The 16,471-nt window shown below is 41.5% G+C and overlaps 1 protein-coding gene across 3 annotated transcripts in view; it reads right to left on the minus strand.

Moving 5' to 3' along the window:
- The window catches only part of plekhm3 (pleckstrin homology domain containing, family M, member 3), a 48,212-nt gene extending 31,942 nt beyond the window's left edge, over nucleotides 1-16,270 (minus strand). For 2 of the 3 annotated variants that reach the window (XR_005076951.1, XM_037109894.1), the window contains exons 1-3: nucleotides 16,183-16,270; nucleotides 12,339-13,321; nucleotides 3,650-4,756 (exon numbers count right to left, since the gene is read on the minus strand). Coding sequence is in view for 2 of the 3 variants with exons in the window: in XM_037109894.1 (XP_036965789.1) it covers nucleotides 3,650-4,756; nucleotides 12,339-12,861 (1,630 nt within the window). In the remaining variant the exon portion in view is untranslated. Of the gene's footprint in view, nucleotides 1-3,649; nucleotides 4,757-12,338; nucleotides 13,322-13,559; nucleotides 13,681-16,182 lie in introns of all 3 variants that reach the window. The other variant, XM_037109895.1, reaches the window with a different exon arrangement.
- Nucleotides 16,271-16,471: the final 201 nt, after the last annotated feature.

The raw sequence follows: 16,471 nt of genomic DNA on the forward strand, positions 1-16,471 counted from the left end.
ATGGGGCAGAACTTGAGCTTCCCACCTCTCTCAGCGCATGCCAACGGGGCCTTGCCAATCTGCTCTGTTCGGATTACAACAACGGGATAATGTATGTCCAGATTACTGCTTAATTGCTTGGTGTGTGTAGTTGTATCCATATATTTCTATAGGTGCTTGGCTACCTCAGTAAACCCACAATCCCTAGGAATGAGAGTTCACTGCTTTATTAGAAAACCAAGATGACCTGGTTAGGGTTAGGTCCCTGCCCTAGCTAAGGCGGCAGGTAAGTATATGTCAGCTCCATGTACATCTGTTGAGGGTGAATACATTTTCTCTGCTGCAGTACATGTTGTAGATGAAAAGAGAAATAGAATCTTATGCGAGAGAGCAGAAATGCCTCTCAAATCTAAAAGTGAAGTGATACAGAGAGAGCTAATGACCGGGCCTCAAACCCTTATTGTGGGTGATGGTGCTGTGAAGGAGGTAAAAAGCTTTTGCAGCAAGGAGAACACCAAAGTACTCTGTTTTACCAACGATATGGTCTCTGACATCTCAGAAAGAACTGAACATCGTTGTTGAACATCCAACAGCAAAATCTCTTATTTGACACACAGGGGCCTTTGATGTTGTAAAGCAACAACCGGAGGCATCGAAACAAGATTTTATAAAACATCTAATCTCTCGATACTGTGGTGTTTGTCAGTGGCCCTCTACCGACTGTCCAAAGAGAGATTCAGCAGGTCGCTGATGTTGATCAGATGGCTCAAAGCTACATGCGGCACCCAATCAGTGAATTTAACTGACAATATCAAAATTTTCTGGGAACGCAGACATCGATTCTGCCTTAACAAGTCAGGAGTAAGGTTGTTAACCTCCAACATACTTTAGTCCGTGCATCACACATCATTTGGTGACAGCACTTGGATGGACAAATGCTACTGCCTGAGATAAACTTCGAACATAGAAGCCTTAATGTATTACCAGCAGGGACTGCATGACTCCAGATATGTATGTCTCAATATGACTCAATATCCTTCCATGCTGTAAACTCAATTGTAGTGATGTGAAACATTAATATTCTTAATTGAGCTGCCCAGTAATACCACAGCACATAAGGGCACTGTAACCCTCCCCATCATAAGGCAAATATAAAAAAGAAACAATCCTAGCCTGGAGCGTCATTTTCTTTATTCTAGAAAATAAGTCTGGTGGAGGTGGCAAGGAGATATTCTGAAATAAATATAATAGCATGGGGAGAATACTCATCTTGAGTATGTTGAGTCCACCATTTAGAAAGACTGGAAGACCCGACCACCATCACCAACTGTTGATATAGATGCTATGATTTGAATGTAGTCAGAATTAACATCTATTCATTTAGGAGCAGTCTGAATTCCTGAGTGAAGGTGTTCACTGTTCTGAAATGCCAAACATGTTTTGGTGGTTAGTCCTCTCCTCCAAGTTACAGAGTTATTTGTCTTTTAACCAGATATAGAGCCACACTGTTATATTATGATCTAAAAGAGTTGGGATTTTTCCATATTTCTGAGAAAAATAATTATTTCCATAAAGCTTTGACTGGTGAAGAAGCCGGGTAACAGTTGTTGTATGCAGAGTTTCTCCAATCTCAGCTGCTGAAGCTTCAGTATTAAATTAAAAGTAAACATAAAAGTAATAGAATAGAATTGCCATCATGACTCTCCAGGGTCCAAAAAAGACCAATTTCCCAACTTAAAATGAAATGGAAATGAAAATTAGAAAGCTAAAAAGAGAAAACGCAAACAATAACGTTTGGAATTAAACCATGTTTAAGGCCTTGATTTTGAATGGTGTAAAATACTTTTTCAGAACTTACTGAGTTACACTGCAGGAGACTAAGAAGGGATACAGTCAAATGAATGAGGGACAGAGAGAGACAAAAAGAGGTAGAGGCTGTGAGTCTGAATGAAATGGTGAAAGGAAAAGAAAGAAAGGGAGGAAAGGGAGGAAAACAAATGCACTGAGTGAGTAGAGGTGTGCTCTGTATAGAAAATGGACGTATCCAGCTGTCCCTCCCGTCAAGCTCTACCCCAGAAACCCTTCAATCAAACAACTACGATCAAGCCTGACCACTGTAGCATCCCCGGCTGCTTTCATCCGTTCTCATTCATTCATTCATTCATCCATTTTCCTCTCCTCCAGCGCTTTAAGCCTACCAATTATCATCAGTTGCCCCCAGACGGCCTCTGTCCTTGTTCCTGTTTCAGCTGGCCTTTCAAACAGCCCTGCATTAATAAGCCAGTTGTTACAAATAAAAAGGGAGGTGAGCGGTTATTATTCAAAGCCCTCCTACGAGAGAGAGAGGGAGCCCACGTTTCACACCCAGGGAGAGTAAAAGCACAGCCTGCCATTTATGGGGCTGTCCAAGGGCCTGGCATGGGGACTAATAAAGGAGGGAGAGAGGCTGTTATGTTTCAGGATATGAAAAGGGTACAGACTAAATACACCCAAAACCGCTGACTGACAGGAAAAGGTGGATGTACTCAAAGAAACAGCATCCTTCCTACATTCAAAATGTTCTTCTTGCTCCATGACAGTAGAAGGTTGTTTTTACAAACCTTTCAAACCTGAATTTACCACATCTGTACGAGCAGGACGAGCATTTTGTTGTGACATTGCAACAAGATTGGATTGGGAGAGAGAGAGAGAGAGAGAGAGAGAGAGAGAGAGAGAGAGAGAGAGAGAGAGAGAGAGAGAATTTCTAAGATTATTCATTTTCATAACAAAGCAACTGACCTTTTCACTAATTTCACACTCTTTGACAACTATCAATTTGCTGCTCTACTTGCTTTCGCCTTAACAAACAAACAAACAAACTAGGGATCGAAACAATATGCATTTTTTCAGGGCAAATACTATAAGCAATTACTAGTTGTCAAGGAGACAGACAACTAATATTTAGAGTTGATCTATATTTGCAGTAACAAAACAAATCTTAGTGTCAAAATTTAGAGTAACAATGCACTAAGTACTGTGCTGTGGTACAATTTTGAGGTGCTTTACTTGAGTATTTCCTTTTTCTGCTACTTTATACTTCCACTCCACTAAATTTATTTGATAACTCACCAGTTATCCGTGACTTTGCAGGTTCTGATTATTCAGTGCTGATGACTATGACTATGACTCCTGACGTGTAATCAGTCAGATATTGTTGTGGGCAGGACATTGTGTGAGACCACAGCCTGGTGTCCACAGATGGACAAATAATACCATATGAGAACCAAAGTACTGCATTTTTTAAATAATACATTTTATCATCAGTAGGACACAAACACTGATCCAGATATTCAGAAAGTGTTGAATACTGGTCCAAATAATCAGCCAGGATGGAACTCGGTCTATCCCTAAAACACACCCAGTGTGTTAATTTGTCTGAATACATTCGACACAGTGTTTAGGGAATCTGTTTGATTAAGAGCCTTGAGATTCTAGATGGTATATTGAAATTTATAACTTGTGGCTAAGTTTATGTTGGAATAATGCGACCAATGTATACACAAGTTAATTAGGCTAAAAGAAAAGAGGAAAATGGAGCAAAACGCAGCTAATATGTAATGGCTCTCATGCTTGCCATGTAAACAGTTCCTGGGTCTGCGCGTGTGTATATGTGTGTGTTTTGGTCATTTACCTGCACACTTGAAGCTCTGAGCAGTGAGGCCCTTCTCCACAGCCAGACAGGTGAGAATACTGAGGAAACTGGTGGTGACTGACTGCCGCTTGGCTCTCTGGGCCTCCCGCTGTCTCCTCTCCCTGGATGGTTTTGATCGCAACAGCACTCCCTGGAGGAGGCCTGGAGCGCCTTCTCCCGATTCTCCCCCTTCTTCTTGGGCAGGTCTTTGTGCTCCGACGACCTCCCGCAGAGCCTCCACCCATTCCTGCGCCTTGAGCTGATCGTCTGCCCGAAGTCTGAGCACCTCTTTGGGGAAAACTGCCTGGAAGCAGTCCCCTCTATCTGTCCATGTCTCTCCATTCTCTGGCTCCTGGTCATGCTGCACGGCAAGGCAGGAGGCCAGGGAGTACTGGAGGACAGGCTGGGAGACAGGCCCTCGGCCCTCAGTGGGGAAGGCCCGGAGAGCAGATCTGGTCAGGACGAAGGTGAAGGCCAGCCAGTTGTTTTGATCCACCAGCTGATGGAGCAGACCTGCTTTAAGGACGTCCTGGGAGTGCTGGGTGAACAGTGGCAGGGTTGTGGGTCTGCTCAGGACACCAGAGTCCAGCGGTGTCGGCTCTGATGAGGTGGGGATGTCGCTCTCACCATCAGGCCGGGTGTCAAGCCCCGATGGAGAGGACGAAGAGGAGGGTGACATGGGTGCAGGAAACTTGGCGACCTGTTGGCTTTCCACTCCGGTCTTACGCTGGCGGTTCTCCTGCCTCACAGGTCTGGCTGCCTGCACCTTCTCCCACATCAGCCGTCTCCACTCCATGGCTTCCCATTGGCTTGCCGCCCTCAGCTGGAGACGCGTGCTGTTGAAGAACAAAGCCTGGAGCGTGCGTTGATCGACGGGTTGAGTGATCTGACCTGGCTGGCTGCACGGTGCTGGTGAGATGACGCTCTGGCAGTGTGACAGAGAGTAGGCAGTGCCCAGCTGGCGGTTGGCACTGCTGTCCAGAGTGTACAGCCGGAGCTCACAGGGAGTCAGCTCGACATGGCAGGGTGTCCAGCGACCCCGGGGCCCCTCACGCTGCTCCATCTGACCCTGCTTCACCACGTTGCTGCTGCTGCTGCTTTTATCAGCTGGAAAACGATACAGAGGAGGGAAAATGAGTGTGAGTGAAGTCTGAATTCTTGAAAATAACACTTAAGACAACCAGCTGTTTTATTCTTAATAAATACCCTCCCTCTGATGCAAGTCAGCTAATCTTCAGTGGGCACAAATAACAGGTCTGACACTATCATATCTTTAATATGTGCCTTTTGTGACTATTCTGATACTAATACCTTGCCACTGGATCCAGGTGACTGTTAACCAGACGTGCCGCCAGACAGTTTGTTCCTTGGAATTATCTAAAAAGTATTTCAACCACTGTGGTTCAGACACAGCTGCAGAATTTGAAGTCTAACAAGGTGGATTCTTGTACAATCTCTCAAATCCAGCTGCCCTGTAAAACAGGAGGGGTACTGAAAAGTAGGGATGGAGCTGACCTGATCTAGTATTTGTATCGATTCCGATACCAACGTAATTCACGGATCGGAAATTTCCAATCAAACTTTTGGAGATTTCTGATCCATGAGCCATGTCTGTGCTTTAACATTGTCTGCTGAAATGACTCCACAAGTGATTCCTGCAAACTAGTCTGCAAGCTGGCTCCAAACTGTGGAATGGATTTTCTGAACGGAGGCGTGGCTCAATGAGACACAGAGTTATGAGACACGCCCCCGTTCAGGAAATCCATTCCACAGTTTGCAGCCAGCTGGCAGGCTAGCACTGAGCAGCGATGTTGCTAGCCAACATGTCCACTGTGTGGAAATATTCTACACTGGAAACACTGCAAAACAAGGCAGCAAAATGTGAAGCATCATGTGAAAGAGTGCAAGGAATTTTTAGCTGGGGGGCAGAAAGAGGAAAGTAGCCGCCAGGAATCACTTCTGGAGTCATTCCAAAAGGTAAACTCCCGGCAGACAACGTGAAAGATAAAAGGGACTACTAAGAAGTTGCTCAACTTCATCATACTCGATGGCCAAACATTATCAGTGGTGGAAAACTAACCCTAACCCTCACAACAAATGCCACACTCAGGTTAATTGTTATATTTTTATTTACACTGCTTAAATGAGCCACTGAAGAAATGTACATGAGAGCAAAGGGAACCACAGAGTTCTCTTTATTTTGATCTGTGGTGGAGAAGTGTTTGGAACAGGGGGTGTTGCTTATAACTGGTAACGACAATAACTGTGATATTCGAAAAATGTAATAGTGATATTGTGTTAATAATAGACACATGATTATCATGTTAAGAACCCAGAGCGTCTCAAACTAGCTAGAGTGTGTCATGGATCTCATCTGTGGCTGCTATTTATTGATTTCATGTCAAATGACAGACACAGTTACATAGACTTGGGACTCTCCACCTCCCTTCACGCGCATAATGAATGTTGTTCATTTGTTTGTTGCGTGTTATATCGGTTGTTGTTTAGTTTTTTTCAGAGTAAAGGTTGAATTTCACTAAGAGCATTTTTTCAAAAAATATCTGTAGATATATTGCAAAAATATTATTAGCACGAATTATCTTGGCCACAATAACTCTCCAGTGGAAATACAATATCATGTCAGCCCAAGTTTGGAAGATATGGATCAATGTTAGAGTGTATGTAATGCTGCACAGGGAGTGTAAAAAATGTCTATGGTCGTTTTTATGCTGTCTGCCATGACCCAGGGTCTCCATTAGAATCCAGTGTAATTGCTATTGATTCAAGCTGAGAACAGTCATCCTACTGTACATGAAGGAGCAAGACTCAAGCTTTTTCAATCAAGCAAGTGACATTTTTGGACATCAAGTCTAAATCGATGGCAATGAATTGTATTGTTGATCTTTTGAGGGTGGCTCATATACAAAGGTCTATCATGTGAGGCTAATCAGAGGCTTGGGGAGAATATTTTCTTAGGAGATCCTATACAAGTGTTTCTTGTCACCAAGACAGGAAGAAACCATATTGTTCCAGAGGCCACTCTGCAAAATGTCCCACTTTCCTAATCTTAACGTCAATGGAACAACTGTCTGCTACTCAGAAGGTTTGTTTTACCCTCATTTATGTCTGTCCTAGTGATATAATGTGTCTTTTCTTCTTGATTAAGGACGGTTTACACTCAGACAACAGGCGTGACCTCTGCTAGAGCAACCTTTATTGTGAGCTATGATGCATTAACTGCCCAGTCTCAAACATACCTAAAAATAACTATCAGATGCCAGCCAGCACTTATTCCAGCAACTACTGTATTCACAAAACACTTAATACACTGGTAAGGGTAGAAAGTGACGGTAAAGCTAACTATAACAGATCTGTCTTGATGGATACTAGGTTTTGGGGACCAGTACATAAATACATTTTGAGATAGATATGCTGATTTTAAAATGTTTCACATTTGTGCAATAAACTTCACCTCAAACTAAGCAACATATATACAAGATACAAGTACATTTTCACCATTCTCAAAGGTTCCTGTTGTGTTACAATCTCAACCAACAGCATGAAACTGGTGAAAAACTGCTGAATGTTGTGGACTTAAGACAGGTCAGCAAAAATGCCTGTGACCTTTTCTGTGAGCTGTCCACAAATGATTTACATGTCAAAATACATCTAAAATAAGACTAAGATAAATTCTGTTAATAATGGGGAAAGTTTTTTTTTTTTTAATATTATTATTTAGAAAGTAATCTTCCTCTCTGCCTCTTTATTTCAACATTAAGTTCGGACCTGCTTTACATTGAAATACTAAAATTATGTTGAAACAATTGTTAATGTAGCCTGGACATCTAATGTAAAATGAAAAGCTTTGCAGTGTAATTTTGCAAAGTTGTATCCTTCCTATATAAATGTCTGGTAATTGGTAGGCAGGTTTACTTAAAAATAACAACAGTCACCTCCTCCAAACCCCTAAGCAATCCACACAATCTGATTTAATTGTGAACCCCCACAGCAGCAGTCTAATTGGCAGATATTGCATTTTGTTTCTTTAACATGCTAAATGAGTCAAGGAGGGAAAAGGCAAAGCTTAATCCTTCACAGCTCCAGTTAAGTAGACGCTGTTGAGTCAAGTGCCTCATCAATCTTATCAAAACGGCAGCATACGTGGTGTCACTCTAGGTCTCAGACTCTGCATGTTAACAAACCTTTTTGCCAAAAGGAACAAATGAAAATGCAAATAAGTTGGGTTGGAGTCAGGTCTGGCTGATTGGCAGTCTTCACGCTTGGGAGGGTCGAAATGAGAATTAGGCATTGTGGCGGGGAAAACTGCTCTGTTCAATTAGCCTTCATCTACACCTGGTAGGTTTTGACATCACACTCTAGTGATAGTCTAACATACACATACAGGCCTTCAACTGGAATTAACACTTTTCTCTCAGCGCTGCAACGTAGTTATCCAGCACCGCCAATCATAATATTACGTGCCATTTTCCAATCTAACAGACTCCCACCACTTCCTGGAAACCACACCACTTATAGACTGCAGATGATAAAGCAGGAAAAGGCCCCTGCAGCCACACACAGGTACAGTACAATATTCATTCTGTAATGTAGCACTTATAGTCCACCAAACAGCTGGAGACTTAAAAACATACTCTATAGACCAACCTCACTAAATAAACTGTTAAATCCCCTGGTTGAGTAATGCCAGAACTGGGGGGGGGGGGGGATGTGTGTCATGTCATGAATGACGTGCTTCAGTGCGTTCAGATACATCAGGAACTGAAGCACAGGGGAAGTATGAACACCCAGTCAGCACAAAGATGCAAATGAACATTAACAGAAGCACACTGATTCAACGCAGCGCAAACTATGATGAAGATGCAACCGTAACCAGAACAAATTCTGCTGAGTTTCATTACTAAAGGAAGGCAGCAGTGGAAAAAAAACAAAAAAAAACCAAAAAAAACCAAAAACAGACACATCTACTGAAAACAACTGAAACTGCTTTGGACAGCTATCTTAGATGAGACCACACTTAATTGATTGTACCCGTACTGTACTTTGTGAAACATGTACATTCGCTATTTGTATATGTGTCAGTGATCAACATGGACCAGAAAGAACACAGTGGTCAAACTTGAGTGAATACAGTGAGAAGAAAATGAAAGAAAATTCTTTTAACAAAAGAAACAATCTATGCTTCTTTGTTACCATAACACCATACCGCATTCATTTCAGTATTCTGCAGCACAAGACTCGATTATAATGAAATAAAAACTATCTATCGTCCAGGAGTTTTGCTTTGTTCTGCTTTCTCTCTAAATTCCTGCTGGACTACCGCTTTACACACAGCACACCTGCAGCCCAGAAGTCTGACCACAGCTACTGCAGGTAACTGTCATACAAAGTCAGCTGCTCTCTGTTAACCATTTTCTGCATTGTTGTTTTCTTTATGACATATTCAATACTACCTGCTGTTTTTTTGGTCTTTAAAAGACCTGAATATGCCACAGTGACCAGGACCCAAGCGTGACATCTTCCAACTGCTTTACTTCAGAACTTAATTCCAAAACACATAGACATTCAGATCACAATAAAAACAAAGAAAAAGCAGTAAATACTTATATTTTAGTAGCTTGAACCAGCAAATATTAGGCCATTATGTTTGATAAACGAATTAAACAACTGCTCATTTAGCAGCATCTTTTGGTCATTAATATTTTGTTGATTGACCAACTGTTCAATCTAAGAGTTGGCTGTGGCTCTGGAGGCAGAGTAGGTATTGAACCCCATAATAGCTCCAGATGGTTGTTCCATCAGTGTGTGGCTGAGAATACAAACACAGTGTGGTGCTTTGGATAGAAAGCACTGTGTTGCTCCTCATGTGTAGGCCGGCACCTCGCGTTTTGACTGATTGGTAGTCTAGAAAAGCATTAAATACAGTTAATTTATAATTTCCATTTAACATTAGTGAATGTTAAATCATACAGTATTTTTCATTATCCTCCCATATAGATACCAGTTCAGAGGTCTAGTACCAGATGATTATATGTAAAGGTTTCAGTGGTTCTGTAATTCTGCTGCGAACATGGTGCATTACCAGGTTTGCTTGTCTGTATACAAGCTTAAGGTGTCATTACTCTCTCTACAGACTGAGGTGCGGGTGCATATTTCACATTACGCCTAAACTCTGTGTTGTTGGACTCTGATTTTTCAACAAAAATAATCTTTTTGAGAAATGCTCGTAACCAAATGTGCATCCAAAAACAGACCTATTATTTACAAGAACAATCGTATGTAAAAAGATTAATGTAGCATGTTCAATGTTATAAAACATATGAAGTTTATATTTTATTGTGTATCGAAACATCCCCAGCTGTCACAAATGGGAAGGCAAGCAGGCGGGAAAAAAAAAAGAAAAAATTTAATGTGAATGAAGAGACATAGCGAGGCCGAGCTAATTCACTCTGCCTTCTCCTTATTACCGCCCTTCTCTTCCTACTTCTCTGCTTTCAATACAGGCCAAGCCAAACTAAATAGCCTGATGCCTTTTCACACATATGCTAATACTAAATAATCCTGCCAGTATCAGGGGGCGGGTAATTGGGTTGCTTCTTCTCTCGCCTCATTTGAGTCCATTTGCTGACAGGATTACAGGCTATTATCCCTCAGGATCCCTTAGGATCTCCTTAGGCCTTCAGATGGCCAAAACACACAAACAAATGGCGTGTGTGTGTGTGTGTGTGTGTGTGCGCGCGCGTGTGTGTGTGCGCCTGAAGATTGACTGTCATAGCACAGCTGTGTCATTTCAACTTATTATCATCTTCTATCATTATTGCGTGCTCTGAGGATGCTTCAGCGTAAGTACAGCGTATGGCCTGGGCTGCCGGATAAATAGTGCAGGACTTCTGTTCTCCAAAAGACTCTCAAAGGCTGAGAAAGCTTCCCAGTGAATGGACAGTCAATACCAGGGTACAGAAGGAGGAGGTGTGCATGTTTGTAACAGGTAGGGACTGGAAGAATTACTTCAAATTTAATGAGTTGGTTACCAGAGGGCTTGACATCGTCTTTCATGAGTTTAATCAACGATGGCCCTCATTCCAGAAAGGCCCAATTAGGCAAATCTAATGCGATTAAAGGCAGATCAGAAAGCATATATTTTTCTACTTAGTTTTAATGATAGCTGCAGATTTGTGCTGGTGTTGATATGTCTGCCACTTACACTTCTGTCATCACATCAACACAATGGTATTTTTGTATTAAATACACATTTTGAAAAGTCTACAGCATCAAGCCTTCACTGAAATGGTGCTCCAGTTTCATTAGCCAATCCAAAGTGAAGATAACGCATAACAATGATGTTATCATACAATATTTCCAGGACAAAGTGCCAGTTTTTTTTCAACCCTGCCACAAAGGCTAAATACAACCAGGGAAATTCAGATTTTAGCAACAGTGGTGATCAGAAGTTTACATACACGTGTAAAGAAAATGTTTATCATGGCAGTCTTCAGTGCCAATGAAGAACATTCATGAAGTAAGGTTTAATGATGAATTAATTATAGGTCTCCTGAAAATGTTACCAAATCTGCCTGGTTAAAAATATACTTACACTAACTTGAAGGATCAGTTCAGGTAATTATCGAATATTTTGTCAATTCAATCAAATATTTTTAATGGGGCTTGTCAGATACACCCATTTGTTTCAGCCACAAACGCTACAGTGGGAAAGTCCAAAGAGCTCAGCATTCATCTAAAAAAAAGACCATTATTGATTTGAACAAGTCAGGAAAATAACTAGAAGCCATTTCAAAGCAGTTACAGGTCCCAAGATCAGTTGTACCAACACTTTATATGTATAAAGTGCATGGCACAGTTGTGTCAGAGCCATAGCCAGAAAGAAAACACAAACCGTCACCTGCTGCTGAGGGAAAATTGGTCAGGATGGTCAAGAGTCAACCAAAATAAGTCTGCAATGAATCAGAAGCTGCAGGAAGACAGGTGTCAGTGTCCATAGTCAAGTGTGTTTTGCATCGCAGTGCGATGAGAGGCCATGCAAAAAAAGAAGCCTTTGCTCCAAATGTATGTATATTTTTGACCAGGCAGATTTAGTCACATTTTCAGAAGACCTATAATAAATTCACTATTGTACCAAATTTCAAGAATGTTTTTTTGTCACAAAGTAGTATGTGTTGCACTCATTCCATCACAGAAAAATTAGAGCTGTAGAAATCAGGAGGTCATGTTCTTTAAGTGTGTGTAAACATTTGACCTCAACTGTCTATAAGCAAAAGCAAAATCCCTAACAATGTGCAAATGTAAAAACAAAATGTGAATTTACCATGTGAAACATCTGTGTCACATTACTTTCATAATAAATTGTTGATGATTTTTAATAAATCATTTACACAAAAAATTAAGCAATACTCATTGACCATCCAAATTTCCCAAAGCTAAATGTAAATCTGCAAATTGCTTGTTTTGTCAAGTCAAACCAAGCCAATTGTATGATTATAGTCCAATATCACAAATCTTAGTTATTTCTTTTACCTGGTCCACTATCCATCATGTACAAAATATCAAAAATGATTAATTGCGTAACCACCTGAAAGATTTTGACTAACAAATTCCTAACATCCACTTCCTACATCAGTTCACACAGAGACTCACACCGAGGATGTCAACTTACCCTCCTGCTGGTGGTTGAGGATCATGTTCTTCAGCGTGTTGCAATCCACAGTTGGCAGACCATTGTCTGTGTATGCAGATGGCCGATAGTTGACGTCTGACCTGGACCGGTTGTGTCCCTTCTTGAAGACGGAGTTAGATGAGGAGTTGGCGGCGTTGTTGGTGCACTCCTTGGTATGGGCTGCCAGGTCGTTGGTGGAGCGCGCTCGGCTTCTCTTGCCATGCCTCAGGCCCATACCGAGCCCCAACACACTGAAGTTGTCAGCCCAGGCCAGGCCCAGGGGCCCCACCTCTGGCTGCTCTCCAGCCAGTAGGCTCCACACGCCACTAGAGCTCAGTTTCCCTAGTGCAGCACTGGAAACCTCCTGCAGCTGCTTGGGTTGCCTGCTGGGCTGGAGGGTCCCTGTCTGAGCTTGGCTCGGACCTTGGCCTTGCATCCCGTCCATGCAGTGGATAAAGTCTTCGGTGGCCTCAAGAGCCGGACTGATGTCACCCACCATGTCGAGCTGCTCAAGACCCTCCATGGCTGGGCCGTCAACAAGAATTCTCACAAGTAGATGGTTTTCAAAAATTGGGGCAAAAACCTAGTTAGAAGAATCCACATTTCCACCAAGCCAAACTAGCTGGTCAAATACAGGTCTTCAAAGTATGATGAAGCCAGGAACAGGTAATAGATCCGAGATGCCTGCAGTCTTCACAACCTGCAACCTCCTTTGAATGGAGTGCCTCCAGCTCTGGAGGGGATGTCTGCTACTTCTTAGAGGAAAGGCTACTGTGGCTTAATGCCAAGGCTGAACAGAACAGGCAGCCCAGAAATAAGCCAATTTGGGTGGCAAACTACATCCCTCAGCTCAGACTGAGATGAGGGACTGAGGGGATGGAGACAAAGTCTGACAGATGTTGAGTCAAAATTAACCATCAACTTTATATTTGTTCTCTTCTGGCCCATCGGGTGGCTGTGAGGTCATCAGGTTTGTGGCTTCACTGTGACGAAGAATAGAGAGAAACAGGAAATAGTGAAGAGGAAGCAGGCAGAGCAAACACAAAGAATGGAAAAACACCTGACAGTAAGAACGTGATTCATTTATATATAAAAACAGACCCACTCCACACAATTTCTTACAATTTACATATAAGCTTTGGCGAGAGAAAGGTTCGGATAAAGAAGGGCTTCTTTATCAGAACTAGTTTAACAACTTCAAGCAACAAACCACCTACGAACCTCCAGCATCTTCATCAGATTTCATCGACAGGTTTCTCCTCAGCAAACAGAAACGATCGTCCTCCCTCACATGTCCTGATGAAATAATACTCCACTTCCTCCTCTGCTGCTTATCACTGGACTGAGTAGACAGAGAGGAAGCAGGCCTGGGTGGGGTTCCCATCCATCTGCTTGTCTCTTCTGACTCTCTCCACTCCTCTCTCTCCCTCTCTCTCTCTCTCTCTCTCTCTCTGTCTGTCTCTCTTTCTCTTTCTATATCTCCGTCTTTGTCATGTCTGCTTTCTGGCCCTCATTGATTTTCTGCCCCTCCACAGCTCAGCCTCTTTTACTTTTCTCCATATATGAATTATTTAAAGACCATTGCGTCACTGCAATTCAATTTCCAGTGAGGTTGAGCGATACACTGAATATTTACAATTCATCAGCGATAGTTTGTTGAGGATACAAAGGAGGACATTATCATAGATATCCCTGTTGTCTTTGGGGATTTTATTGTGACGTTTATTAACTTAAATGCATTATAGTTCCACAGGTAAGACCATACAGTCCAGGACTGCATAGCACTAGGAAATTTACTGCTGGTAAACAGAAACAACATTACTGCCCTAATCAGTTTTTTGTCATTTTCACAATTTCAGTCACAGTCAACTCATATCTAAAATCAACTCAAATATCATGAATCGATGAAGAAACACAAAATTCAAAAGTGGAAATAAGGGGGAAATCACAGTAATAAATGACATATTATTAGCAGTTATGCAGTTTGTTTATATGTGTCATGATAATTAAGTGGAGTCAAACATTTCCCAATTAGTTGCGTTGGTTCAAAAAAACACAAGCGTAGCAGCTTTGCTGTAGTACCGACTGCTAAAACTGATTCATTTATATTGCCTTTTTAACATGACATCATCTGCCTAAGGATACAGCACTGGTATGACCTAACTGGGCATCGTCAGCAGAGATAGTCATCAAGATAGTTAATCATCGAGCTTCCCACAGAACTCCTGCTGACTCACACATGCTGTCCAGCAAATACAGCCAATATTAGTTGGAAAGGCACAGATAACAATACTCACACTCGGAATGAAATGAAAGTCTGTGTAAAATATGGGACAGCCAGATTAACAAAAGTCAGTCCATTAACTACTGATTTGATTGACTCTGTCCGGTAGATACTACCCCAGTTTCACTTTCATCACTCTTGCCAAAATGTATCTAATTCTACGCAGACTGATATTCCATTTTGTTTTAGTCCGTTATTTTACAATACTATATTTTGCTCACTGACAAAATCTGAGATGTCGGGAGCAATCAGAGCTCTGACACTCTGTTCTTGGGCAACAAAATCTAATATCATGATATTTTCGACCAAATACCTCAATACTGATTTTGCAACAATATTGTAGACAATATTGTAGGGACGACTATTGGTGCTTTAAAAAAATAACAATGAGATTTTGATAAGCCAGCAAATTTACTGCACTTACAAGAAAATGTTGTGTTTTTAAAAAAAAAAAAAAAAAAAGAGGTACCACTCTTGTCTCATTTGTCCCTAAATTCACCACAACAAATAATTATCAAATTCTATCTTTAATGCTTTTCTGATCTCATATTCAGGTTGAAACTGCTTGGAGTTTTGAACTCTACTCAACAATTATAACTGCAGTAATTCTGCCTTTTAACAAACAAAAGCTTATAACCTCTCGCCTGACAGGTGTTGAAAACGCAGTCAGCAGGCTGGAAAAGTGCCAAAGACATGCAAGTCCATCAGCTTTTTCTCCATAACAATACACCCTCTGGTCTTCTGGTTTATTTCTGGCACAGCTTACTTAGCATCGATGTGCACACATTATACCATTTACATTGCTACTTCATGCGTATGTGTGTGTTAAAATATATTCCTGTCTTGACTTACTATGCTGTTTTCACACACCTGTACAATTTTTACAGTGTTTTTTCATGTTTTGTATCTGTTTGCGTCTCCTGGTTCTGAGAACAAACTTGAACGTCACCAACCATAAAATGTAACCAGAACTATTAAAATAGGCAGTAACAGCTTACATGAAGACGCTGGTTAGCTTATTTACTCTTACAGTAAATGCTTGAGTGGCGTTACAAAATTATACCGATTAAGTTCAGGGTTGGGGTTAGGAGAATGAAATGAAGACATGGGAGACCACAGCCTCAGCCTCAGTGCTGTTGTTTGTGTTGGCTTCAGCTCCTTTATCCATAAACACAGTCAGCATCTCAGCAGTAAACACTGACAGAGGTGAAGCCACGGTCAGCCTTTCAGCTAGCAACATTAACATACCACGCGAGCTAGATCGCTAACAAGTCTTGTTTGTCACGATACACACACCGTTCATGGCTACATATGTGAAGTCGATTAACTATTCTGAAAGCCAACTGAATAGGGCCTGTTTTTAGCCACAGCTGATGAGAGCTAGCTAGCTAGCAGCTATCGCTAGCCCCTCTCCATCCTTGAGCAATGTCTCTTCCGGACACGATGAAACTGTTTGCTCACTCAAGACACAACGATCATGTATCAGTGGACCTGTATGGGAATTGTCTGCTGGCGGAACCGGTGTCATTCTAAAGCTGGAAAACATAAATCGAGACTCACCTTACTGTGTTTACCACTATGTCATTTTGACAGTCCGTCAGTGATAAAGTCCCCTGAGTGCAACTGAGGCTACCGGACAAAGGTTCCGTGTAGCGTTTCGATATTACACTACAGACTTAGAATAAATGATGTGTATCAGACACAATTTGTAGTTATATACACAAGGTTATTCATGTTTTACATACACCAGTCAGAACATAATTTAATCACTTATCAGACAGGATAAAAATATAATGTATATGACTAAATACAGAAACTTATTTTGATGAAAGTTGCAATATGTAAGAAT

The sequence above is a fragment of the Acanthopagrus latus genome, chromosome 9, assembly GCF_904848185.1.
Source record: "Acanthopagrus latus isolate v.2019 chromosome 9, fAcaLat1.1, whole genome shotgun sequence".
In the NCBI taxonomy this organism is placed as follows: Eukaryota; Metazoa; Chordata; class Actinopteri; order Spariformes; family Sparidae; genus Acanthopagrus; species Acanthopagrus latus.